General features: G+C 59.5%; 1 protein-coding gene across 1 annotated transcript in view; it reads right to left on the bottom strand.

Annotated features, from left to right (window-relative positions):
• Nucleotides 1–534: 534 nt before the first annotated feature.
• Nucleotides 535–27,146, bottom strand: part of LOC144737668 (uncharacterized) — a 44,857-nt gene continuing 18,245 nt past the window's right edge. Inside the window, exon 3 of the mRNA XM_078620479.1 lies at nt 535–2,700. Coding sequence (XP_078476605.1) covers nt 1,368–2,690 — 1,323 coding nt within the window. The 5' untranslated portion in view covers nt 2,691–2,700 and the 3' untranslated portion in view covers nt 535–1,367. The remainder of the gene's footprint in view (nt 2,701–27,146) is intronic.

The following is a 27,146-nucleotide window of genomic DNA, read 5'->3' as shown; positions in this document are numbered from 1 at the left end:
TCAACACAGCACCACACAGTGCAACACCCAACACAGCACCACCCAGTATAGCAGCCAACACAGCACCACCCAGTATAGCACTTAACACAGCACCACCCAGTGCAACACTTAACACAGCACCACCAAGTACAACACTTAACACAGCACAACACCCAACACAGCACCACCCAGTACAACACTCAACACAGCACCACCCAGTACAACACTCAACACAGCACCACCCAGCACAGCACTGAACACAGCACCACCCAGCACAGCACTTAACACAGCACCACCCAGCACAACACCCAACACAGCACCACCCAGTATAGCAGCCAACACAGCACCACCCAGCACAGCAGAGCTGTCATCCCATGACTCCCTCCCTGCGTCTCCCCGCACCTCCCCCCGGCCAACTCCGAGCTGCCCCTCCCCCCGTGCTCCCTCCCCCAATCGCCCCTCCCCTCCATCCACAAGCCCCGCCCCTCGGAGAGCCACGCTTGGCTCCGCCCCGCGGGCCGCGTGTCTCCGCCACGCCATTAACAACACAATAAGTAACATTGTAAAATACGCTTTAATGAAATGTACCGTACGAGTAATGGCAAAACTCCACGACTCCAGGAAGTGGCCCCGAAGCTTGCCATAACGTAAGGGACCGTGGTGATTTACAGCCAATGTGAGTTGAGCATGGACAAAAAGCGTGTAATTAGACCCAATCCGAAACGTAACATGAAAAAATATTATATAGTATTGTCGTCAGTATGACATACATATATATACCAAGTTTGCAGTCGATAAAACATTGGGAAGTGGGTAAAAATTGAGTTACAAGATTTGAGGATACGACAACAGAGTGAGTTTATAAAAGCGTGTAAAAAATACCACCATCTGCTTAACAGTGTGTACAACATACTATTGCGCCATTCAAAACGAGTAGGCCATTGCATGCTGGCGTCTGGGTAAAAATTTTGCAAATTCTAAGCATTACAGTACCTACAAACTACACAACTGAGATGCCACATCAACCATCGCCCCCTACTGACAGGCTCTTGTCCACATGCAGGCCGGTGCAGGGCCACCACCTTGTGCCACACAAGGGCAGCTGCTACTTGGGGATGCTCTTCGAGTGTTTGAGATGAGATACGATGCAAAACTCCGAATGTCCCAGGTGATTAAGCAAGCACCATGTAAATGCAATTGATAACATAGTGAATGCTTGGGAACTTATTGGCTCTCGCTCCTGGTTAGAGATCTACCCAACCCACAGGTCCACAAAGACTGGCCGCTCTTACTCTGCAGGTTGCACCTAGGTTGAATGTTCAAGTTCACATTCTTTTCATTAAAGGCCTGTGACAAAGGTTCATCTATTGGAGCGACATCGTCTCAGGCTACACATCAACCGGGTCTCCATTTGACTTTGTATTGTCTCGGAGGAAGTCCACCCACACCTCCACTTCCACAAACTGCTGGGAGCTGCCTCGCTCTGCCTCAGAATTCTCCTCCTGCTTCATGTTGCCACCATCGATGTGAAGGTCCGATTTTGGAGTTGAATCGTCATTACATTTCACCTTCACTTCTTCGCTCTTCACCATCACTTCTTCACATTTCACCTTCACCTCTTCATATTTCACCTCGATACCTTTAAAAGTGTCCAAGCTGGGATTTTCTTCCGGTTCTTGTTTCGTGAGAGATGGGCTCATTGTGGCACTTTGACTTTCACAAGCTGATTTCAGACTCCACTCCTTGTGGATCTTCTGATGCTTACGTGTTCTCTGGTGTCTTTGAAGATGTGGTGACTGTGAAAACGCCATCCCACACGGAGTGCACCTGAAGGGGTTCTCTCCCGTGTGTGTTCTCTGGTGTGCTACAAGAGTAGATAACTGTGCAAACGCCTTCCCACACACACTGCACTTGAAGGGTTTCTCTCCCGTGTGTGTTCTCTGGTGTGCTACAAGAGGAGATGACTGTGCAAACGCCTTCCCACACACACTGCACTTAAAGGGTTTCTCTCCCGTGTGTGTTCTCTGGTGTGCTACTAGAGTAGATGAATGAGCAAACGCTTTCCCACAAACACTGCACTTGAAGGCTTTCTCTCCCGTGTGAGTTCTCTGGTGTGTTACAAGATTATATGAATCTGAAAACGCCTTCCCGCACAGAGTGCACTTGAAGGGGTTATCTGCTGTGTGTGTTCTCTGGTGTTTTTTAAGAGCAGATGGATGTGAAAATGCCTTCCCACACACGTTGCACCTGCAGCGTTTCTCTCCCGTGTGTGTTCTCTGGTGTACTACAAGAGTTGATGAAAGTGCAAACGCCTTCGCACACACACTGCACTTGAAGGGTTTCTCTCCCGTGTGTGTTCTCTGGTGTATTACAAGAGCAGATGACTGTGCAAATGCCTTCCCACACACACTGCACTTGAAGGGTTTCTCTCCCGCGTGTGTTCTCTGGTGTTTTACAAGATTAGATGACTGTGCATACACCTTCCCACACACACTGCACTTGAAGGGTTTCTCTCCCGTGTGTGTTCTCTGGTGTGCTACAAGAGAAGATGACTGTGCAAACGCCTTCCCACACACCCTGCACTTGAAGGGTTTCTCTCCTGTGTGAGTTCTCTGGTGCAAGGTCAAATTTCCAGTACGATCCGTGCTGTATGCACACCGGTCGCATTGTTGCATTGTCGTACCGAGCCGTGCTGTGTGCCTTTGCTCCATCAGACCAATTCTGCAGAGGAAGCAACAGTATCGAGGCACAGAGGAATGCATATTTCCCCAGTCACACTTGACTTACACGTCTATACTTATTGATATATTCATGATATAGTGAAAAAGTATCCCACATTCATCACACGGGCTGTTATGGCATACAATGAGAGGGCAAATGGTCACAAACATGCCTGGAAGCCCTAGTATCTTCAAAATGAATGTTAACCCAAAAACTACGAGCACACAATTTCAGCTGTCTGGCTTCAAAAGGAATATTTATGAAAGCTAAATTCAGCTGACATAGCAAAGGGTGTTGAAAATAATACTATTTGTGTTATGCAGAAATGCATAAATTCATGTTCAATCGCAACTTAGAGGTGTGAAGCCAGGCACAGATGTCCTTGAATGCTGGTATGAACAGTTCCGACTTCAGCTGCACGTGTGCTGTGATAACATCCCGACTCCATTCTTACAAAGAGTTCCAGAGGAAAACAAAAATAAACTACCGTTTTGATATAACCTCTGTGCTCAATAGAGTTAATAGACTTTACTGCAAATACAAACTTAACTTGACACTGTCACACACTCAGAGGCGGAGCCAGGATTTTCAGGTAGGGGGGAAACCCCTTCAGCAATGAAAAATGATAGGAGTTGTTAGTAAGTGAGGAGTTGTTAGTAAGGAGTTGTTACTAAGTAAAAACTTGTCCTATGATTTTTATTCAAAGCGTGATCGGCATCACGCTCGCTGAAGGTGTTTACCTTCAGGGAAGTCGTGTACTGTATAAGCAACTGCACAAATTTCTGTAGCAGTGGGGGTCGTAAAATGCCGATTTATATATGTAAAAAATGGAAATGTGTGGATACATGTGTCAGTTCGAAATGTTTAGCATACTTCCCAACATGCTACACACTTGAAATGTGGCATGTGCTTAGGTTCCATACTGTACACAATGAAAAAAGTATGAAAATAGACTTGTATTTTGAGGGGGTGGGGGAAATTACCATGAAGTGTGTGGCATCAACCTACAACACACCCGAGTTAAGCGCTCAGCAATGCTTACCCCAACCATATGGCTCTTCGCTTGCCGTACTTATAGAGCTGTTAACAGCTTGGCGGGAGATTCTAGGTGGTGCTTCGCTTCTGGCCAATGAAGCCATTGGCTTCTCGGAGTTTCATTACATATCCGTGCGAAGAAAGGGTATAACGGCTATCCTAAATATAAAGCAGTAAATACATGTTTGTTTGCGTGAAGCAGCAAAAACTCTCCAACGCTGAGCTCTGGCGTCAATACATTTTCAAAGGTTATGCTGTCTGGAATTTCGAAGTGAACGCTACTTTTTTCAGCTCGCAATGTCATTCCATTCCCGAGTGGCCAAAATCGACCTTACACAGAAGTGGGTTAAGGTTGAATTTCCTTGAGTGAAAACATCCGATTTTAAGTGATTTGTTTCGGCTTTTTACTTTCTTGCAAGCATACATTTTTTTCCAGGGTTTTTCAATGAAATATAAGGGAATATGAAATTAATCCTAGACAAGAATCCAAGTCCCGGGCGAAGCCGGGTAGTGAAGCAAGTTACTAATAAACCCCAATGATCCGATTTGAAATGAGGGATTTCGATCGGATCGTTAGGGGGCACGTGTTCACCCCACCCCTACTGGCTCCGCCACTGTCACACACTGGCATGGTTGACAGGTGGTGGTGTGACCAGACACACGCCTGGCCACCTTCACCTGCTCAGTATTAATGCTTCCTCACTCCACCAAGTAATTCATTGAAAAAATAATCAACACAGCCGAGTTTGCGTGTCTCTCTCTCTCCCCGTGGTCGCGTGGATTTCCCTCCGGATCCCGCACCTCCACGCGTCCAGAGTGAACACTGCCACGTGTCCAGAGTGAACACCTCCACGCGTCCAGAGTGAACACCGCCAAGCGTCTAGAGTGAACACCGCCACGCGTCCAGAGTGAACACCGCCACGCGTCCAGAGTGAACACCGCCACGCGTCCAGAGTGAGCACCTCCACGCGTCCAGAGTGAACACCACCACAGCTTAGAGTGAACACCACCACGCGTCTAGAGTGATCACCACCACGCGCCTAGAGTGAACACCACCACGCGCCTAGAGTGAACACCACCACGCGCCTAGAACACCACCACGTGCCAAGTGAACAACACCACGTGCCTAGAGTGAACACCACCAAGCGCCTAGAGTGAACACCGCCAAGCACCTAGAGCACCACGTGCTTAGTGAACACCACCACGCGCCGAGAGTGAACACCGCCACGTGTCTAGAGTGAACACCGCCACGCGTCTATAGTGAACACGCCATGCGTCTAGAGTGAACACCGCCACGCGCCTAGAGCACCACGTGCCTAGTGAACACCGCCACGCGTCTAGAGTGAACACCGCCACGCGCCTAGAGCACCATGTGCCTAGTCAACACCGCCAAGCGCCTAGAGTGAACACCACCACGCGCCTAGAGCACCACGTGCCTAGTGAACACCGCCACGCGCCTAGAGTGAACACCGCCACGCGCCTAGGGTGAACACCGCCACGCGTCCAGAGTGAATACCGCCAAGCGCCTAGAGCACCACGTGCCTAGTGAACAACACCATGCGTCTAGAGTGAAAACCGCCACGCGTCCCGAGTAAACACCGCCACGCGTCCAGAGTGAACACCGCCACGCGTCCAGCGTGAACACCGCCACACGCCCAGAGTGAACACCGCCACGTGCCCAGAGTGAACACCGCCACGCGTCTAGAGTGAACACCGCCACGCGTCCAGAGTGAACACCGCCACGCGTCCAGAGTGAACACCGCCACGCGTCCAGAGTGACCACCGCCACGCGTCTAGAGTGAACACCGCCACGCGCCTAGAGTGAACACCGCCACACGTCCAGAGTGAACACCGCCATGCATCTAGAGTGAACACCGCCATGCGCCTAGAGCACCACGTGCCTAGTGAACACCGCCACGCGTCTAGAGTGAACACCATCACGCGCCTAGAGCACCACATGCCTAGTGAACACCGCCACGCGTCTAGAGTGAACACCGCCAGGTATCTGGAGTGAACACCGCCACGCGCCTAGAGCACCACGTGCCTAGTCAACACCGCCAAGCGCCTAGAGTGAACACCACCACGCGCCTAGAGCACCACGTGCCTAGTGAACACCGCCACACGCCTAGAGTGAACACCGCCACGCGCCTAGAGTGAACACCGCCACGCGTCCCGAGTAAACAACGCCATGCGTCCAGAGTGAACACCGCCACGCGTCCAGCGTGCACACCGCCAAACGCCCAGAGTGAACACCGCCACGCGCCCAGAGTGAACACCGCCACGCGTCCAGAGTGAACACCGCCACTCGTCCAGAGTGAACACCGCCACGCATCTAGAGTGAACACCGCCACGCGCCTAGAGCACCACGTGCCTAGTGAACACCGCCACACGTCTAGAGTGAACACCATCACGCGCCTAGAGCACCACGTGCCTAGTGAACACCGCCACGCGTCTAGAGTGAACACCACCACGCATCTGGAGTGAACACCGCCACGCGCCTAGAGCACCACGTGCCTAGTCAACACCGCCAAGCGCCTAGAGTGAACACCACCACGCGCCTAGAGCACCACGTGCCTAGTGAACACCGCCACGCGCCTAGAGTGAACACCGCCACGCGCCTAGAGTGAACACCGCCACGCGTCCAGAGTGAACACCGCCAAGCGCCTAGAGCACCACGTGCCTAGTGAACACCGCCACGCGTCCAGCGTGAACACCGCCACACGCCCAGAGTGAACACCGCCACGCGCCCAGAGTGAACACCACCACGCGTCCAGAGTGAACACCGCCACGCGTCCAGAGTGAACACCGCCACGCGTCCAGCGTGAACACCGCCACACGCCCAGAGTGAATACCGCCACGCGCCCAGAGTGAACACCGCCACGTGTCTTGAGTGAACACTGCCATGCGCCTAGAGTGAACACCACCACGCGCCTAAAGTGAACACCACGTGTCTAGAGTGAACACCGCCACGCACCTAGAGTGAACACCGCCACGCGCCTAGAGTGAACACCGCCACGCATCTAGAGTGAACACCGCCACGCGTCTAGAGTGAACACCATCACGCGCCTAGAGCACCACGTGCCTAGTGAACACCGCCACGCGTCTAGAGTGAACACCGCCACGCATCTGGAGTGAACACCGCCACGCGCCTAGAGCACCACGTGCCTAGTGAACACCGCCACGCGCCTAGAGTGAACACCGCCACGCGCCTAGAGTGAACACCGCCACGCGTCCAGAGTGAACACCGCCAAGCGCCTAGAGCACCACATGCCTAGTGAACAACACCATGCGTCTAGAGTGAACACTGCCACGCGTCCCGAGTAAACACCGCCATGCGTCCAGAGTGAACACCGCCACGCGTCCAGCGTGAACACCGCCACACGCCCAGAGTGAACACCGCCACGCGCCCAGAGTGAACACCGCCACGCGTCCAGTGAACACCGCCACGCGTCCAGAGTGAACACCGCCACGCGTCCAGCGTGAACACCGCCACACGCCCAGAGTGAACACCGCCACGCGCCCAGAGTGAACACCGCCACGCGTCTTGAGTGAACACTGCCATGCGCCTAGAGTGAACACCACCACGCGCCTAGAGCACCACGTGCCTAGTGAACACCGCCACGCACCTAGAGTGAACACCGCCACGCGCCTAGAGTGAACACCGCCACGCGTCCAGAGTGAACACCGCCAAGCGCCCAGAGTGAACACCGCCACGCGCCCAGAGTGAACACCACCACGCGTCTAGAGTAAACACCGCCACGCGTCCAGAGTGAACACCGCCACGCGTCCAGAGTGAACACCGCCACGCGTCCAGAGTGAACACCGCCACGCGTCCAGAGTGAACACCGCCACGCGTCCAGAGTGAACACCGCCACGCGTCCAGAGTGAACTCCGCCACGCGTCTTGAGTGAACACTGCCATGCGCCTAGAGTGAACACCACCACGCGCCTAGAGCACCACGTGCCTAGCGAACACCGCCACGCGCCTAGAGTGAACACCGCCACTCGCCTAGAGTGAACACCACCACGTGTCCAGAGTGACCACCGCCAAGCGCCTAGAGCACCACGTGCCTAGTGAACAACACCATGCGTCCAGAGTGAACACCGCCACACGCCCAGAGTGAACACCGCCACGCGCCCAGAGTGAACACCGCCACGCGTCTAGAGTGAACACCGCCACGCGTCCAGTGTAAACACCGCCACGCATCCAGAGTGAACACCGCCACGCGTCCAGAGTGAACACCGCCATGCGTCCAGTGTAAACACCGCCACGCATCCAGAGTGAACACTGCCACGCGCCTGAAGTGAACACCACGTGTCTAGAGTGAACACTGCCACGCGCCTAGAGTGAACACCGCCATGCGTCCAGAGTGAACACCGCCACGCATCTAGAGTGAACACCGCCACGCGCCTAGAGCACCACGTGCCTAATGAACACCGCCACGCGTCTAGAGTGAACACACCATCACGCGCCTAGAGCACCATGTGCCTAGTGAACACCGCCACGCGTCTGGAGTGAACACCGCCACGCGCCTAGAGCACCACGTGCCTAGCGAACACCGCCACGCGCCTAGAGTGAACACCGCCACTCGCCTAGAGTGAACACCACCACGTGTCCAGAGTGACCACCGCCAAGCGCCTAGAGCACCACGTGCCTAGTGAACAACACCATGCGTCTAGAGTGAACACCGCCACGCGTCCCGAGTAAACACCACCACGCGTCCAGAGTGAACACCGCCACACGCCCAGAGTGAACACCGCCACAAGCCCAGAGTGAACACCGCCACGCGTCTAGAGTGAACACCGCCACGCGTCCAGTGTAAACACCGCCACGCGTCCAGAGTGAACACCGCCACGCGTCCAGAGTGAACACCGCCATGCGTCCAGAGTGACCACCGCCACGCGTCTAGAGTGAACACTGCCACGCGCCTGAAGTGAACACCACGTGTCTAGAGTGAACACTGCCACGCGCCTAGAGTGAACACCGCCATGCGTCCAGAGTGAACACCGCCACGCATCTAGAGTGAACACCGCCACGCGCCTAGAGCACCACGTGCCTAGTGAACACCGCCACGCGTCTAGAGTGAACACACCATCACGCGCCTAGAGCACCATGTGCCTAGTGAACACCGCCACGCGTCTGGAGTGAACACCGCCACGCGCCTAGAGCACCACGTGCCTAGTCAACACCGCCAAGCGCCTAGAGTGAACACCACCACGCGCCTAGAGCACCACGTGCCTAGTGAACACCGCCACGCGCCTAGAGTGAACACCGCCACGCGACTAGGGTGAACACCGCCACGCGTCCAGAGTGAACACCGCCAAGCGCCTAGAGCACCACGTGCCTAGTGAACAACACCATGCGTCTAGAGTGAACACCGCCACGCGTCCCGAGTAAACACCGCCACGCGTCCAGAGTGAACACCGCCACCCGTCCAGAGTGCATACCGTCACGCGTCCAGAGTGAACTCCGCCACGCGTCTTGAGTGAACACTGCCATGCGCCTAGAGTGAACACCACCACGCGCCTAGAGCACCACTTGCCTAGTGAACACCGCCACGCGCCTAGAGTGAACACTGCCACGCGCCTAGAGTGAACACCGCCACGCGTCCAGAGTGAACACCGCCAAGCGCCTAGAGCACCACGTGCCTAGTGAACAACACCATGCGTCTAGAGTGAACACCGCCACGCGTCCTGAGTAAACACCGCCACGCGTCCAGAGTGAACACTGCCACGCGTCCAGCGTGAACACCGCCACACGCCCAGAGTGAACACCGCCACGCGCCCAGAGTGAACACCGCCACGCATCTAGAGTGAACACCGCCACGCGCCTAGAGTGAACACCGCCACGCATCCAGAGTGAACACCGCCAAGCGCCTAGAGCACCACGTGCCTAGTGAACAACACCATGCGTCTAGAGTGAACACCGCCACGCGTCCCGAGTAAACACCGCCATGCGCCAGAGTGAACACCGCCACGCGTCCAGCGTGAACACCGCCACACGCCCAGAGTGAACACCGCCACGCGTCCAGAGTGAACACCGCCACGCGTCCAGAGTGAACACCGCCACGCATCTAGAGTGAACACCGCCACGCGCCTAGAGCACCACGTGCCTAGTGAACACCGCCACGCGTCTAGAGTGAACACCATCACGCGCCTAGAGCACCACGTGCCTAGTGAACACCGCCACGCGTCTAGAGTGAACACCGCCACGCATCTGGAGTGAACACCGCCACGCGCCTAGAGCACCACGTGCCTAGTCAACACCGCCAAGCGCCTAGAGTGAACACCACCACGCGCCTAGAGCACCACGTGCCTAGTGAACACCGCCACGTGCCTAGAGTGAACACCGCCACGCGCCTAGAGTGAACACCGCCACGCGTCCAGAGTGAACACCGCCAAGCGCCTAGAGCACCACGTGCCTAGTGAACACCGCCACGCGTCCAGCGTGAACACCGCCACACGCCCAGAGTGAACACCGCCACGCGCCCAGAGTGAACACCGCCACGCGTCCAGAGTGAACACCGCCACGCGTCCAGAGTGAACACCGCCACGCGTCCAGCGTGAACACCGCCACACGCCCAGAGTGAATACCGCCACACGCCCAGAGTGAACACCGCCACGTGTCTTGAGTGAACACTGCCATGCGCCTAGAGTGAACACCACCACGCGCCTAAAGTGAACACCACGTGTCTAGAGTGAACACCGCCACGCACCTAGAGTGAACACCGCCACGCGCCTAGAGTGAACACCGCCACGCATCTAGAGTGAACACCGCCACGCGCCTAGAGCACCACATGCCTAGTGAACACCGCCACGCGTCTAGAGTGAACACCATCACGCGCCTAGAGCACCACGTGCCTAGTGAACACCGCCACGCGTCTAGAGTGAACACCGCCACGCATCTGGAGTGAACACCGCCACGCGCCTAGAGCACCACGTGCCTAGTCAACACCGCCAAGCGCCTAGAGTGAACACCACCACGCGCCTAGAGCACCACGTGCCTAGTGAACACCGCCACGCGCCTAGAGTGAACACCGCCACGCGCCTAGAGTGAACACCGCCACGCGTCCAGAGTGAACACCGCCAAGCGCCTAGAGCACCACATGCCTAGTGAACAACACCATGCGTCTAGAGTGAACACTGCCACGCGTCCCGAGTAAACACTGCCATGCGTCCAGAGTGAACACCGCCACGCGTCCAGCGTGAACACCGCCACACGCCCAGAGTGAACACCGCCACGTGCCCAGAGTGAACACCGCCACGCGTCCAGAGTGAACACCGCCACGCGTCCAGAGTGAACACCGCCACGCGTCCAGCGTGAACACCGCCACACGCCCAGAGTGAACACCGCCACGCGCCCAGAGTGAACACCGCCACGCGTCTTGAGTGAACACTGCCATGCGCCTAGAGTGAACACCACCACGCGCCTAGAGCACCACGTGCCTAGTGAACACCGCCACGCACCTAGAGTGAACACCGCCACGCGCCTAGAGTGAACACCGCCACGCGTCCAGAGTGAACACCGCCAAGTGCCCAGAGTGAACACCGCCACGCGTCTAGAGTAAACACCGCCACGCGTCCAGAGTGAACACCGCCACGCGTCCAGAGTGAACACCACCACGCGTCCAGAGTGAACACCGCCACGCGTCCAGAGTGAACTCCGCCACGCGTCTTGAGTGAACACTGCCATGCGCCTAGAGTGAACACCACCACGCGCCTAGAGCACCACGTGCCTAGCGAACACCGCCACGCGCCTAGAGTGAACACCGCCACGCGCCTAGAGTGAACACCACCACGTGTCCAGAGTGACCACCGCCAAGCGCCTAGAGCACCACGTGCCTAGTGAACAACACCATGCGTCTAGAGTGAACACCGCCACGCGTCCCGAGTAAACACCACCACGCGTCCAGAGTGAACACCGCCACGTGTCTTGAGTGAACACTGCCATGCGCCTAGAGTGAACACCACCACGCGCCTAAAGTGAACACCACGTGTCTAAAGTGAACACCGCCACGCACCTAGAGTGAACACCGCCACGCGCCTAGAGTGAACACCGCCACGCATCTAGAGTGAACACCGCCACGCGCCTAGAGCACCACGTGCCTAGTGAACACCGCCACGCGTCTAGAGTGAACACCATCACGCGCCTAGAGCACCACGTGCCTAGTGACAACCGCCACGCGTCTAGAGTGAACACCGCCACGCATCTGGAGTGAACACCGCCACGCGCCTAGAGCACCACGTGCCTAGTCAACACCGCCAAGCGCCTAGAGTGAACACCACCAAGCGCCTAGAGCACCACATGCCTAGTGAACAACACCATGCGTCTAGAGTGTACACTGCCACGCGTCCCGAGTAAACACCGCCACGCGTCCAGCGTGAACACCGCCACACGCCCAGAGTGAACACCGCCACGTGCCCAGAGTGAACACCGCCACGCGTCCAGAGTGAACACCGCCACGCGTCCAGAGTGAACACCGCCACGCGTCCAGCGTGAACACCGCCACATGCCCAGAGTGAACACCGCCACGCGCCCAGAGTGAACACCGCCACGCGTCTTGAGTGAACACTGCCATGCGCCTAGAGTGAACACCACCACGCGCCTAGAGCACCACGTGCCTAGTGAACACCGCCACGCACCTAGAGTGAACACCGCCACGCGCCTAGATTGAACACCGCCACGCGTCCAGAGTGAACACCGCCAAGCGCCCAGAGTGAACACCGCCACGCGCCCAGAGTGAACACCGCCACGCGTCTAGAGTAAACACCGCCACGCGTCCAGAGTGAACACCGCCACGCGTCCAGAGTGAACACCGCCACGCGCCCAGAGTGAACACCGCCACGCGTCTAGAGTAAACACCGCCACGCGTCCAGAGTGAACACCGCCACGCGTCCAGAGTGAACACCGCCACGCGTCCAGAGTGAACACCGCCACGCGTCCAGAGTGAACACCGCCACGCGTCCAGAGTGAACACCGCCACGCGTCCAGAGTGAACTCTGCCACGCGTCTTGAGTGAACACTGCCATGCGCCTAGAGTGAACACCACCACGCGCCTAGAGCACCACGTGCCTAACGAACACCGCCACGCGCCTAGAGTGAACACCGCCACGCGCCTAGAGTGAACACCACCACGTGTCCAGAGTGACCATCGCCAAGCGCCTAGAGCACCACGTGCCTAGTGAACAACACCATGCGTCTAGAGTGTACACTGCCACGCGTCCCGAGTAAACACCGCCATGCGTCCAGCGTGAACACCGCCACGCGCCTAGAGTGAACACCGCCACTCGCCTAGAGTGAACACCACCACGTGTCCAGAGTGACCACCGCCAAGCGCCTAGAGCACCACGTGCCTAGTGAACAACACCATGCGTCTAGAGTGAACACCGCCACGCGTCCCGAGTAAACACCACCACGCGTCCAGAGTGAACACCGCCACACGCCCAGAGTGAACACCGCCACAAGCCCAGAGTGAACACCGCCACGCGTCTAGAGTGAACACCGCCACGCGTCCAGTGTAAACACCGCCACGCGTCCAGAGTGAACACCGCCACGCGTCCAGAGTGAACACCGCCATGCGTCCAGAGTGACCACCGCCACGCGTCTAGAGTGAACACTGCCACGCGCCTGAAGTGAACACCACGTGTCTAGAGTGAACACTGCCACGCGCCTAGAGTGAACACCGCCATGCGTCCAGAGTGAACACCGCCACGCATCTAGAGTGAACACCGCCACGCGCCTAGAGCACCACGTGCCTAGTGAACACCGCCACGCGTCTAGAGTGAACACACCATCACGCGCCTAGAGCACCATGTGCCTAGTGAACACCGCCACGCGTCTGGAGTGAACACCGCCACGCGCCTAGAGCACCACGTGCCTAGTCAACACCGCCAAGCGCCTAGAGTGAACACCACCACGCGCCTAGAGCACCACGTGCCTAGTGAACACCGCCACGCGCCTAGAGTGAACACCGCCACGCGACTAGGGTGAACACCGCCACGCGTCCAGAGTGAACACCGCCAAGCGCCTAGAGCACCACGTGCCTAGTGAACAACACCATGCGTCTAGAGTGAACACCGCCACGCGTCCCGAGTAAACACCGCCACGCGTCCAGAGTGAACACCGCCACCCGTCCAGAGTGCATACCGTCACGCGTCCAGAGTGAACTCCGCCACGCGTCTTGAGTGAACACTGCCATGCGCCTAGAGTGAACACCACCACGCGCCTAGAGCACCACTTGCCTAGTGAACACCGCCACGCGCCTAGAGTGAACACTGCCACGCGCCTAGAGTGAACACCGCCACGCGTCCAGAGTGAACACCGCCAAGCGCCTAGAGCACCACGTGCCTAGTGAACAACACCATGCGTCTAGAGTGAACACCGCCACGCGTCCTGAGTAAACACCGCCACGCGTCCAGAGTGAACACTGCCACGCGTCCAGCGTGAACACCGCCACACGCCCAGAGTGAACACCGCCACGCGCCCAGAGTGAACACCGCCACGCATCTAGAGTGAACACCGCCACGCGCCTAGAGTGAACACCGCCACGCATCCAGAGTGAACACCGCCAAGCGCCTAGAGCACCACGTGCCTAGTGAACAACACCATGCGTCTAGAGTGAACACCGCCACGCGTCCCGAGTAAACACCGCCACGCGCCAGAGTGAACACCGCCACGCGTCCAGCGTGAACACCGCCACACGCCCAGAGTGAACACCGCCACGCGTCCAGAGTGAACACCGCCACGCGTCCAGAGTGAACACCGCCACGCATCTAGAGTGAACACCGCCACGCGCCTAGAGCACCACGTGCCTAGTGAACACCGCCACGCGTCTAGAGTGAACACCATCACGCGCCTAGAGCACCACGTGCCTAGTGAACACCGCCACGCGTCTAGAGTGAACACCGCCACGCATCTGGAGTGAACACCGCCACGCGCCTAGAGCACCACGTGCCTAGTCAACACCGCCAAGCGCCTAGAGTGAACACCACCACGCGCCTAGAGCACCACGTGCCTAGTGAACACCGCCACGTGCCTAGAGTGAACACCGCCACGCGCCTAGAGTGAACACCGCCACGCGTCCAGAGTGAACACCGCCAAGCGCCTAGAGCACCATGTGCCTAGTGAACACCGCCACGCGTCCAGCGTGAACACCGCCACACGCCCAGAGTGAACACCGCCACGCGCCCAGAGTGAACACCGCCACGCGTCCAGAGTGAACACCGCCACGCGTCCAGAGTGAACACCGCCACGCGTCCAGCGTGAACACCGCCACACGCCCAGAGTGAATACCGCCACACGCCCAGAGTGAACACCGCCACGTGTCTTGAGTGAACACTGCCATGCGCCTAGAGTGAACACCACCACGCGCCTAAAGTGAACACCACGTGTCTAGAGTGAACACCGCCACGCACCTAGAGTGAACACCGCCACGCGCCTAGAGTGAACACCGCCACGCATCTAGAGTGAACACCGCCACGCGCCTAGAGCACCACATGCCTAGTGAACACCGCCACGCGTCTAGAGTGAACACCATCACGCGCCTAGAGCACCACGTGCCTAGTGAACACCGCCACGCGTCTAGAGTGAACACCGCCACGCATCTGGAGTGAACACCGCCACGCGCCTAGAGCACCACGTGCCTAGTCAACACCGCCAAGCGCCTAGAGTGAACACCACCACGCGCCTAGAGCACCACGTGCCTAGTGAACACCGCCACGCGCCTAGAGTGAACACCGCCACGCGCCTAGAGTGAACACCGCCACGCGTCCAGAGTGAACACCGCCAAGCGCCTAGAGCACCACATGCCTAGTGAACAACACCATGCGTCTAGAGTGAACACTGCCACGCGTCCCGAGTAAACACTGCCATGCGTCCAGAGTGAACACCGCCACGCGTCCAGCGTGAACACCGCCACACGCCCAGAGTGAACACCGCCACGTGCCCAGAGTGAACACCGCCACGCGTCCAGAGTGAACACCGCCACGCGTCCAGAGTGAACACCGCCACGCGTCCAGCGTGAACACCGCCACACGCCCAGAGTGAACACCGCCACGCGCCCAGAGTGAACACCGCCACGCGTCTTGAGTGAACACTGCCATGCGCCTAGAGTGAACACCACCACGCGCCTAGAGCACCACGTGCCTAGTGAACACCGCCACGCACCTAGAGTGAACACCGCCACGCGCCTAGAGTGAACACCGCCACGCGTCCAGAGTGAACACCGCCAAGCGCCCAGAGTGAACACCGCCACGCGTCTAGAGTAAACACCGCCACGCGTCCAGAGTGAACACCGCCACGCGTCCAGAGTGAACACCACCACGCGTCCAGAGTGAACACCGCCACGCGTCCAGAGTGAACTCCGCCACGCGTCTTGAGTGAACACTGCCATGCGCCTAGAGTGAACACCACCACGCGCCTAGAGCACCACGTGCCTAGCGAACACCGCCACGCGCCTAGAGTGAACACCGCCACGCGCCTAGAGTGAACACCACCACGTGTCCAGAGTGACCACCGCCAAGCGCCTAGAGCACCACGTGCCTAGTGAACAACACCATGCGTCTAGAGTGAACACCGCCACGCGTCCCGAGTAAACACCACCACGCGTCCAGAGTGAACACCGCCACGTGTCTTGAGTGAACACTGCCATGCGCCTAGAGTGAACACCACCACGCGCCTAAAGTGAACACCACGTGTCTAAAGTGAACACCGCCACGCACCTAGAGTGAACACCGCCACGCGCCTAGAGTGAACACCGCCACGCATCTAGAGTGAACACCGCCACGCGCCTAGAGCACCACGTGCCTAGTGAACACCGCCACGCGTCTAGAGTGAACACCATCACGCGCCTAGAGCACCACGTGCCTAGTGACAACCGCCACGCGTCTAGAGTGAACACCGCCACGCATCTGGAGTGAACACCGCCACGCGCCTAGAGCACCACGTGCCTAGTCAACACCGCCAAGCGCCTAGAGTGAACACCACCAAGCGCCTAGAGCACCACATGCCTAGTGAACAACACCATGCGTCTAGAGTGTACACTGCCACGCGTCCCGAGTAAACACCGCCACGCGTCCAGCGTGAACACCGCCACACGCCCAGAGTGAACACCGCCACGTGCCCAGAGTGAACACCGCCACGCGTCCAGAGTGAACACCGCCACGCGTCCAGAGTGAACACCGCCACGCGTCCAGCGTGAACACCGCCACATGCCCAGAGTGAACACCGCCACGCGCCCAGAGTGAACACCGCCACGCGTCTTGAGTGAACACTGCCATGCGCCTAGAGTGAACACCACCACGCGCCTAGAGCACCACGTGCCTAGTGAACACCGCCACGCACCTAGAGTGAACACCGCCACGCGCCTAGATTGAACACCGCCACGCGTCCAGAGTGAACACCGCCAAGCGCCCAGAGTGAACACCGCCACGCGCCCAGAGTGAACACCGCCACGCGTCTAGAGTAAACACCGCCACGCGTCCAGAGTGAACACCGCCACGCGTCCAGAGTGAACACCGCCACGCGCCCAGAGTGAACACCGCCACGCGTCTAGAGTAAACACCGCCACGCGTCCAGAGTGAACACCGCCACGCGTCCAGAGTGAACACCGCCACGCGTCCAGAGTGAACACCGCCACGCGTCCAGAGTGAACACCGCCACGCGTCCAGAGTGAACACCGCCACGCGTCCAGAGTGAACACCGCCACGCGTCCAGAGTGAACTCCGCCACGCGTCTTGAGTGAACACTGCCATGCGCCTAGAGTGAACACCACCACGCGCCTAGAGCACCACGTGCCTAACGAACACCGCCACGCGCCTAGAGTGAACACCACCACGTGTCCAGAGTGACCATCGCCAAGCGCCTAGAGCACCACGTGCCTAGTGAACAACACCATGCGTCTAGAGTGTACACTGCCACGCGTCCCGAGTAAACACCGCCATGCGTCCAGCGTGAACACCGCCACACGCCCAGAGTGAACACCGCCACGTGCCCAGAGTGAACACCGCCACGCGTCTTGAGTGAACACTGCCATGCGCCTAGAGTGAACACCACCACGCGCCTAGAGCACCACGTGCCTAGTCAACACCGCCAAGCGCCTAGAGTGAACACCACCACGCGCCTAGAGCACCACATGCCTAGTGAACAACACCATGCGTCTAGAGTGTACACTGCCACGCGTCCCGAGTAAACACCGCCATGCGTCCAGCGTGAACACCGCCACACGCCCAGAGTGAACACCGCCACGTGCCCAGAGTGAACACCGCCACGCGTCCGGAGTGAACACCGCCACGCGTCCAGAGTGAACACCGCCACGCGTTCAGCGTGAACACCGCCACATGCCCAGAGTGAACACCGCCACGCGCCCAGAGTGAACACCGCCACGCGTCTTGAGTGAACACTGCCATGCGCCTAGAGTGAACACCACCACGCGCCTAGAGCACCACGTGCCTAGTGAACACCGCCACGCACCTAGAGTGAACACCGCCACGCGCCTAGAATGAACACCGCCACGCGTCCAGAGTGAACACCGCCAAGCGCCCAGAGTGAACACCGCCACGCGCCCAGAGTGAACACCGCCACGCATCTAGAGTAAACACCGCCACGCGTCCAGAGTGAACACCGCCACGCGTCCAGAGTGAACACCGCCACGCGCCCAAAGTGAACACCGCCACGCGTCTAGAGTAAACACCGCCACGCGTCCAGAGTGAACACCGCCACGCGTCCAGAGTGAACACCGCCACGCGTCCAGAGTGAACACCGCCACGCGTCCAGAGTGAACACCGCCACGCGTCCAGAGTGAACACCGCCACGCGTCCAGAGTGAACTCCGCCACGCGTCTTGAGTGAACACTGCCATGCGCCTAGAGTGAACACCACCACGCGCCTAGAGCACCACGTGCCTAGCGAACACCGCCACGCGCCTAGAGTGAACACCGCCACGCGCCTAGAGTGAACACCACCACGTGTCCAGAGTGACCACCGCCAAGCGCCTAGAGCACCACGTGCCTAGTGAACAACACCATGCGTCTAGAGTGAACACCGCCACGCGTCCCGAGTAAACACCACCACGCGTCCAGAGTGAACACCGCCACACGCCCAGAGTGAACACCGCCACGCGCCCAGAGTGAACACCGCCACGCGTCCAGTGTGAACACCGCCACGCGTCCAGAGTGAACACCGCCACGCGTCCAGAGTGAACACCGCCATGCGTCCAGAGTCACCACCGCCACGCGTCTAGAGTGAACACTGCCACGCGCCTGAAGTGAACACCATGTGTCTAGAGTGAACACTGCCACGCGCCTAGAGTGAACACCGCCATGCGTCCAGAGTGAACACCGCCACGCATCTAGAGTGAACACCGCCACGCGCCTAGAGCACCACGTGCCTAGTGAACACCGCCACGCGTCTAGAGTGAACACACCATCACGCGCCTAGAGCACCATGTGCCTAGTGAACACCGCCACGCGTCTGGAGTGAACACCGCCACGCGCCTAGAGCACCACGTGCCTAGTCAACACCGCCAAGCGCCTAGAGTGAACACCACCACGCGCCTAGAGCACCACATGCCTAGTGAACACCGCCACGCGCCTAGAGTGAACACCGCTACGCGACTAGGGTGAACACCGCCACGCGTCCCGAGTAAACACCGCCACGCGTCCAGAGTGAACACCGCCACCCGTCCAGAGTGAACACCGCCACCCGTCCAGAGTGCATACCGTCACGCGTCCAGAGTGAACTCCGCCACGCGTCTTGAGTGAACACTGCCATGCGCCTAGAGTGAACACCACCACGCGCCTAGAGCACCACGTGCCTAGTGAACACCGCCACGCGCCTAGAGTGAACACTGCCACGCGCCTAGAGTGAACACCGCCACGCATCCAGAGTGAACACCGCCAAGCGCCTAGAGCACCACGTGCCTAGTGAACAACACCATGCGTCTAGAGTGAACACCGCCACGCGTCCTGAGTAAACACCGCCACGCGTCCAGAGTGAACACCGCCACGCGTCCAGCGTGAACACCGCCACACGCCAAGAGTGAACACCGCCACGCGCCCAGAGTGAACACCGCCACGCATCTAGAGTGAACACCGCCACGCGCCTAGAGTGAACACCGCCACGCGTCCAGAGTGAACACCGCCAAGCGCCTAAAGCACCACGTGCCTAGTGAACAACACCATGCGTCTAGAGTGAACACCGCCACGCGTCCCGAGTAAACACCGCCACGCGTCCAGAGTGAACACCGCCACGCGTCCAGCGTGAACACCGCCACACGCCCAGAGTGAACACCGCCACGCGCCCAGAGTGAACACCGCCACGCGTCCAGGAGTGAACACCGCCACGCGTCCAGAGTGAACACCGCCACGCGCCTAAAGTGAACACCACGTGTCTAGAGTGAACACTGCCACGAGCCTAGAGTGAACACCGCCATGCGTCCAGAGTGAGCACCGCCACGCGTCTTGAGTGAACACTGCCATGCGCCTAGAGTGAACACCACCACGGGCCTAGAGCACCACGTGCCTAGTGAACACCGCCACGCACCTAGAGTGAACACCGCCACGCGCCTAGAATGAACACCGCCACGCGTCCAGAGTGAACACCGCCAAGCGCCCAGAGTGAACACCGCCACGCGCCCAGAGTGAACACCGCCACGCGTCTAGAGTAAACACCGCCACGCGTCCAGAGTGAACACCGCCACGCGCCCAGAGTGAACACCGCCACGCGTCTAGAGTAAACACCGCCACGCGTCCAGAGTGAACACCGCCACGCGTCCAGAGTGAACACCGCCACGCGTCCAGAGTGAACACCGCCACGCGTCCAGAGTGAACACCGCCACGCGTCCAGAGTGAACACCGCCACGCGTCCAGAGTGAACTCCGCCACGCGTCTTGAGTGAACACCACCACGCGCCTAGAGCACCACGTGCCTAGTGAACACCGCCACGCGCCTAGAGTGAACACTGCCACGCGCCTAGAGTGAACACCGCCACGCATCCAGAGTGAACACCGCCAAGCGCCTAGAGCACCACGTGCCTAGTGAACAACACCATGCGTCTAGAGTGAACACCGCCACGCGTCCTGAGTAAACACCGCCACGCGTCCAGAGTGAACACCGCCACGCGTCCAGCGTGAACACCGCCACACGCCAAGAGTGAACACCGCCACGCGCCCAGAGTGAACACCGCCACGCGTCCAGGAGTGAACACCGCCACGCGTCCAGAGTGAACACCGCCACGCGCCTAAAGTGAACACCACGTGTCTAGAGTGAACACTGCCACGAGCCTAGAGTGAACACCGCCATGCGTCCAGAGTGAGCACCGCCACGCGTCTTGAGTGAACACTGCCATGTGCCTAGAGTGAACACCACCACGGGCCTAGAGCACCACGTGCCTAGTGAACACCGCCACGCACCTAGAGTGAACACCGCCACGCGCCTAGAATGAACACCGCCACGCGTCCAGAGTGAACACCGCCAAGCGCCCAGAGTGAACACCGCCACGCGCCCAGAGTGAACACCGCCACGCGTCTAGAGTAAACACCGCCACGCGTCCAGAGTGAACACCGCCACGCGTCCAGAGTGAACACCGCCACGCGCCCAGAGTGAACACCGCCACGCGTCTAGAGTAAACACCGCCACGCGTCCAGAGTGAACACCGCAACGCGTCCAGAGTGAACACCGCCACGCGTCCAGAGTGAACACCGCCACGCGTCCAGAGTGAACACCGCCACGCGTCCAGAGTGAACACCGCCACGCGTCCAGAGTGAACTCCGCCACGCGTCTTGAGTGAACACCACCACGCGCCTAGAGCACCACGTGCCTAGTGAACACCGCCACGCGCCTAGAGTGAACACTGCCACGCGCCTAGAGTGAACACCGCCACGCATCCAGAGTGAACACCGCCAAGCGCCTAGAGCACCACGTGCCTAGTGAACAACACCATGCGTCTAGAGTGAACACCGCCACGCGTCCTGAGTAAACACCGCCACGCGTCCAGAGTGAACACCGCCACGCGTCCAGCGTGAACACCGCCACACGCCAAGAGTGAACACCGCCACGCGCCCAGAGTGAACACCGCCACGCATCTAGAGTGAACACCGCCACGCGCCTAGAGTGAACACCGCCACGCGTCCAGAGTGAACACCGCCAAGCGCCTAAAGCACCACGTGCCTAGTGAACAACACCATGCGTCTAGAGTGAACACCGCCACGCGTCCCGAGTAAACACCGCCACGCGTCCAGAGTGAACACCGCCACGCGTCCAGCGTGAACACCGCCACACGCCCAGAGTGAACACCGCCACGCGCCCAGAGTGAACACCGCCACGCGTCCAGGAGTGAACACCGCCACGCGTCCAGAGTGAACACCGCCACGCGCCTAAAGTGAACACCACGTGTCTAGAGTGAACACTGCCACGAGCCTAGAGTGAACACCGCCATGCGTCCAGAGTGAACACCGCCACGCGTCTTGAGTGAACACTGCCATGCGCCTAGAGTGAACACCACCACGCGCCTAGAGCACCACGTGCCTAGTGAACACCGCCACGCACCTAGAGTGAACACCGCCACGCGCCTAGAATGAACACCGCCACGCGTCCAGAGTGAACACCGCCAAGCGCCCAGAGTGAACACCGCCACGCGCCCAGAGTGAACACCGCCACGCGTCTAGAGTAAACACCGCCACGCGTCCAGAGTGAACACCGCCACGCGTCCAGAGTGAACACCGCCACGCGCCCAGAGTGAACACCGCCACGCGTCTAGAGTAAACACCGCCACGCGTCCAGAGTGAACACCGCCACGCGTCCAGAGTGAACACCGCCACGCGTCCAGAGTGAACACCGCCACGCGTCCAGAGTGAACACCGCCACGCGTCCAGAGTGAACACCGCCACGCGTCCAGAGTGAACTCCGCCACGCGTCTTGAGTGAACACTGCCATGCGCCTAGAGTGAACACCACCACGCGCCTAGAGCACCACGTGCCTAGCGAACACCGCCACGCGCCTAGAGTGAACACCGCCACGCGCCTAGAGTGAACACCACCACGTGTCCAGAGTGACCACCGCCAAGCGCCTAGAGCACCACGTGCCTAGTGAACAACACCATGCGTCTAGAGTGAACACCGCCACGCGTCCCGAGTAAACACCACCACGCGTCCAGAGTGAACACCGCCACACGCCCAGAGTGAACACCGCCACGCGCCCAGAGTGAACACCGCCACGCGTCCAGTGTGAACACCGCCACGCGTCCAGAGTGAACACCGCCACGCATCCAGAGTGAACACCGCCATGCGTCCAGAGTGACCACCGCCACGCGTCTAGAGTGAACACTGCCACGCGCCTGAAGTGAACACCATGTGTCTAGAGTGAACACTGCCACGCGCCTAGAGTGAACACCGCCATGCGTCCAGAGTGAACACCGCCACGCATCTAGAGTGAACACCGCCACGCGCCTAGAGCACCACGTGCCTAGTGAACACCGCCACGCGTCTAGAGTGAACACACCATCACGCGCCTAGAGCACCATGTGCCTAGTGAACACCGCCACGCGTCTGGAGTGAACACCGCCACGCGCCTAGAGCACCACGTGCCTAGTCAACACCGCCAAGCGCCTAGAGTGAACACCACCACGCGCCTAGAGCACCACATGCCTAGTCAACACCGCCACGCGCCTAGAGTGAACACCGCCACGCATCCAGAGTGAACACCGCCAAGCGCCTAGAGCACCACGTGCCTAGTGAACAACACCATGCGTCTAGAGTGAACACCGCCACGCGTCCTGAGTAAACACCGCCACGCGTCCAGAGTGAACACCGCCACGCGTCCAGCGTGAACACCGCCACACGCCAAGAGTGAACACCGCCACGCGCCCAGAGTGAACACCGCCACGCATCTAGAGTGAACACCGCCACGCGCCTAGAGTGAACACCGCCACGCGTCCAGAGTGAACACCGCCAAGCGCCTAAAGCACCACGTGCCTAGTGAACAACACCATGCGTCTAGAGTGAACACCGCCACGCGTCCCGAGTAAACACCGCCACGCGTCCAGAGTGAACACCGCCACGCGTCCAGCGTGAACACCGCCACACGCCCAGAGTGAACACCGCCACGCGCCCAGAGTGAACACCGCCACGCGTCCAGGAGTGAACACCGCCACGCGTCCAGAGTGAACACCGCCACGCGCCTAAAGTGAACACCACGTGTCTAGAGTGAACACTGCCACGAGCCTAGAGTGAACACCGCCATGCGTCCAGAGTGAACACCGCCACGCGTCTTGAGTGAACACTGCCATGCGCCTAGAGTGAACACCACCACGCGCCTAGAGCACCACGTGCCTAGTGAACACCGCCACGCACCTAGAGTGAACACCGCCACGCGCCTAGAATGAACACCGCCACGCGTCCAGAGTGAACACCGCCAAGCGCCCAGAGTGAACACCGCCACGCGCCCAGAGTGAACACCGCCACGCGTCTAGAGTAAACACCGCCACGCGTCCAGAGTGAACACCGCCACGCGTCCAGAGTGAACACCGCCACGCGCCCAGAGTGAACACCGCCACGCATCTAGAGTAAACACCGCCACGCGTCCAGAGTGAACACCGCCACGCGTCCAGAGTGAACACCGCCACGCGTCCAGAGTGAACACCGCCACGCGTCCAGAGTGAACACCGCCACGCGTCCAGAGTGAACACCGCCACGCGTCCAGAGTGAACTCCGCCACGCGTCTTGAGTGAACACTGCCATGCGCCTAGAGTGAACACCACCACGCGCCTAGAGCACCACGTGCCTAGCGAACACCGCCACGCGCCTAGAGTGAACACCGCCACGCGCCTAGAGTGAACACCACCACGTGTCCAGAGTGACCACCGCCAAGCGCCTAGAGCACCACGTGCCTAGTGAACAACACCATGCGTCTAGAGTGAACACCGCCACGCGTCCCGAGTAAACACCACCACGCGTCCAGAGTGAACACCGCCACACGCCCAGAGTGAACACCGCCACGCGCCCAGAGTGAACACCGCCACGCGTCCAGTGTGAACACCGCCACGCGTCCAGAGTGAACACCGCCACGCATCCAGAGTGAACACCGCCATGCGTCCAGAGTGACCACCGCCACGCGTCTAGAGTGAACACTGCCACGCGCCTGAAGTGAACACCATGTGTCTAGAGTGAACACTGCCACGCGCCTAGAGTGAACACCGCCATGCGTCCAGAGTGAACACCGCCACGCATCTAGAGTGAACACCGCCACGCGCCTAGAGCACCACGTGCCTAGTGAACACCGCCACGCGTCTAGAGTGAACACACCATCACGCGCCTAGAGCACCATGTGCCTAGTGAACACCGCCACGCGTCTGGAGTGAACACCGCCACGCGCCTAGAGCACCACGTGCCTAGTCAACACCGCCAAGCGCCTAGAGTGAACACCACCACGCGCCTAGAGCACCACATGCCTAGTCAACACCGCCACGCGCCTAGAGTGAACACCGCTACGCGACTAGGGTGAACACCGCCACGCGTCCAGAGTGAACACCGCCAAGCGCCTAGAGCACCACGTGCCTAGTGAACAACACCATGCGTCTAGAGTGAACACCGCCACGCGTCCCGAGTAAACACCGCCACGCGTCCAGAGTGAACACCGCCACCCGTCCAGAGTGCATACCGTCACGCGTCCAGAGTGAACTCCGCCACGCGTCTTGAGTGAACACTGCCATGCGCCTAGAGTGAACACCACCACGCGCCTAGAGCACCACGTGCCTAGTGAACACCGCCACGCGCCTAGAGTGAACACTGCCACGCGCCTAGAGTGAACACCGCCACGCATCCAGAGTGAACACCGCCAAGCGCCTAGAGCACCACGTGCCTAGTGAACAACACCATGCGTCTAGAGTGAACACCGCCACGCGTCCTGAGTAAACACCGCCACGCGTCCAGAGTGAACACCGCCACGCGTCCAGCGTGAACACCGCCACACGCCCAGAGTGAACACCGCCACGCGCCCAGAGTGAACACCACCACGCATCTAGAGTGAACACCGCCACGCGCCTAGAGTGAACACCGCCACGCGTCCAGAGTGAACACCGCCAAGCGCCTAGAGCACCACGTGCCTAGTGAACAACACCATGCATCTAGAGTGAACACCGCCACGCGTCCCGAGTAAACACCGCCACGCGTCCAGAGTGAACACCGCCACGCGTCCAGCGTGAACACCGCCACACGCCCAGAGTGAACACCGCCACGCGCCCAGAGTGAACACCGCCACGCGTCCAGGAGTGAACACCGCCACGCGTCCAGAGTGAACACCGCCACGCGCCTAAAGTGAACACCACGTGTCTAGAGTGAACACTGCCACGAGCCTAGAGTGAACACCGCCATGCGTCCAGAGTGAACACCGCCAAGCATCTAGAGTGAACACCGCCACGCGCCTAGAGCACCACGTGCCTAGTCAACACCGCCAAGCGCCTAGAGTGAACACCACCACGCGCCTAGAGCACCACGTGCCTAGTGAACACCGCCACACGCCCAGAGTGAACACCGCCACGCGTCCCGAGTAAACACCGCCACGCGTCCAGAGTGAACACCGCCACGCATCCAGAGTGAACACCGCCACGCGTCCAGAGTGAACACCGCCATGCGTCCAGAGTGACCACCGCCACGCGTCGAGAGTGAACACTGCCACGCGCCTAAAGTGAACACCACGTGTCTCGAGTGAACACTGCCACGAGCCTAGAGTGAACACCGCCATGCGTCCAGAGTGACCACCGCCACGCGTCCAGAGTGAACACCGCCACGCGTCCAGAGTGCACACCGCCATGCGTCCAGAGTGACCACCGCCACGCGTCGAGAGTGAACACTGCCACGCGCCTAAAGTGAACACCACGTGTCTCGAGTGAACACTGCCACGAGCCTAGAGTGAACACCGCCATGCGTCCAGAGTGAACACCGCCACGCATCTAGAGTGAACACCGCCACGCGCCTAGAGTGAACACCGCCACGCATCTAGAGTGAACACCGCCACGCGCCTAGAGCACCACGTGCCTAGTGAACACCGCCACGCATCTAGAGTGAACACCATCACGCGCCTAGAGCACCACGTGCCTAGTGAACACCGCCACGCATCTAGAGTGAACACCGCCACGCGTCTGGAGTGAACACCGCCACGCGCCTAGAGCACCACGTGCCTAGTCAACACCGCCAAGCGCCTAGAGCAGGGGTCGGCAACCTGCGGCTCCGGAGCCGCATGCGGCTCTTTTGAACCTTGACCGCAGCTCCGGGGCGGATGCTAGCGAGGGGAGGAGGCGCACTGTGACACCTGCTCTGGCGTAGCCGCTGCTGACAGGTCGCCGCTCCGCTCCACACTGCCCGCCCGGTGACAGGCAATAACGTTGCCGTTGCTTTGTCACATGTTTGGAAGAAGTAAAAAC

The sequence above is a fragment of the Lampetra planeri genome, chromosome 72, assembly GCF_965212315.1.
Source record: "Lampetra planeri chromosome 72, kcLamPlan1.2.h2, whole genome shotgun sequence".
Classification (NCBI taxonomy): Eukaryota; Metazoa; Chordata; class Hyperoartia; order Petromyzontiformes; family Petromyzontidae; genus Lampetra; species Lampetra planeri.
Note: the sequence above shows the minus strand (reverse complement) of the source record. Positions and strands in the feature narration are given on the sequence as shown.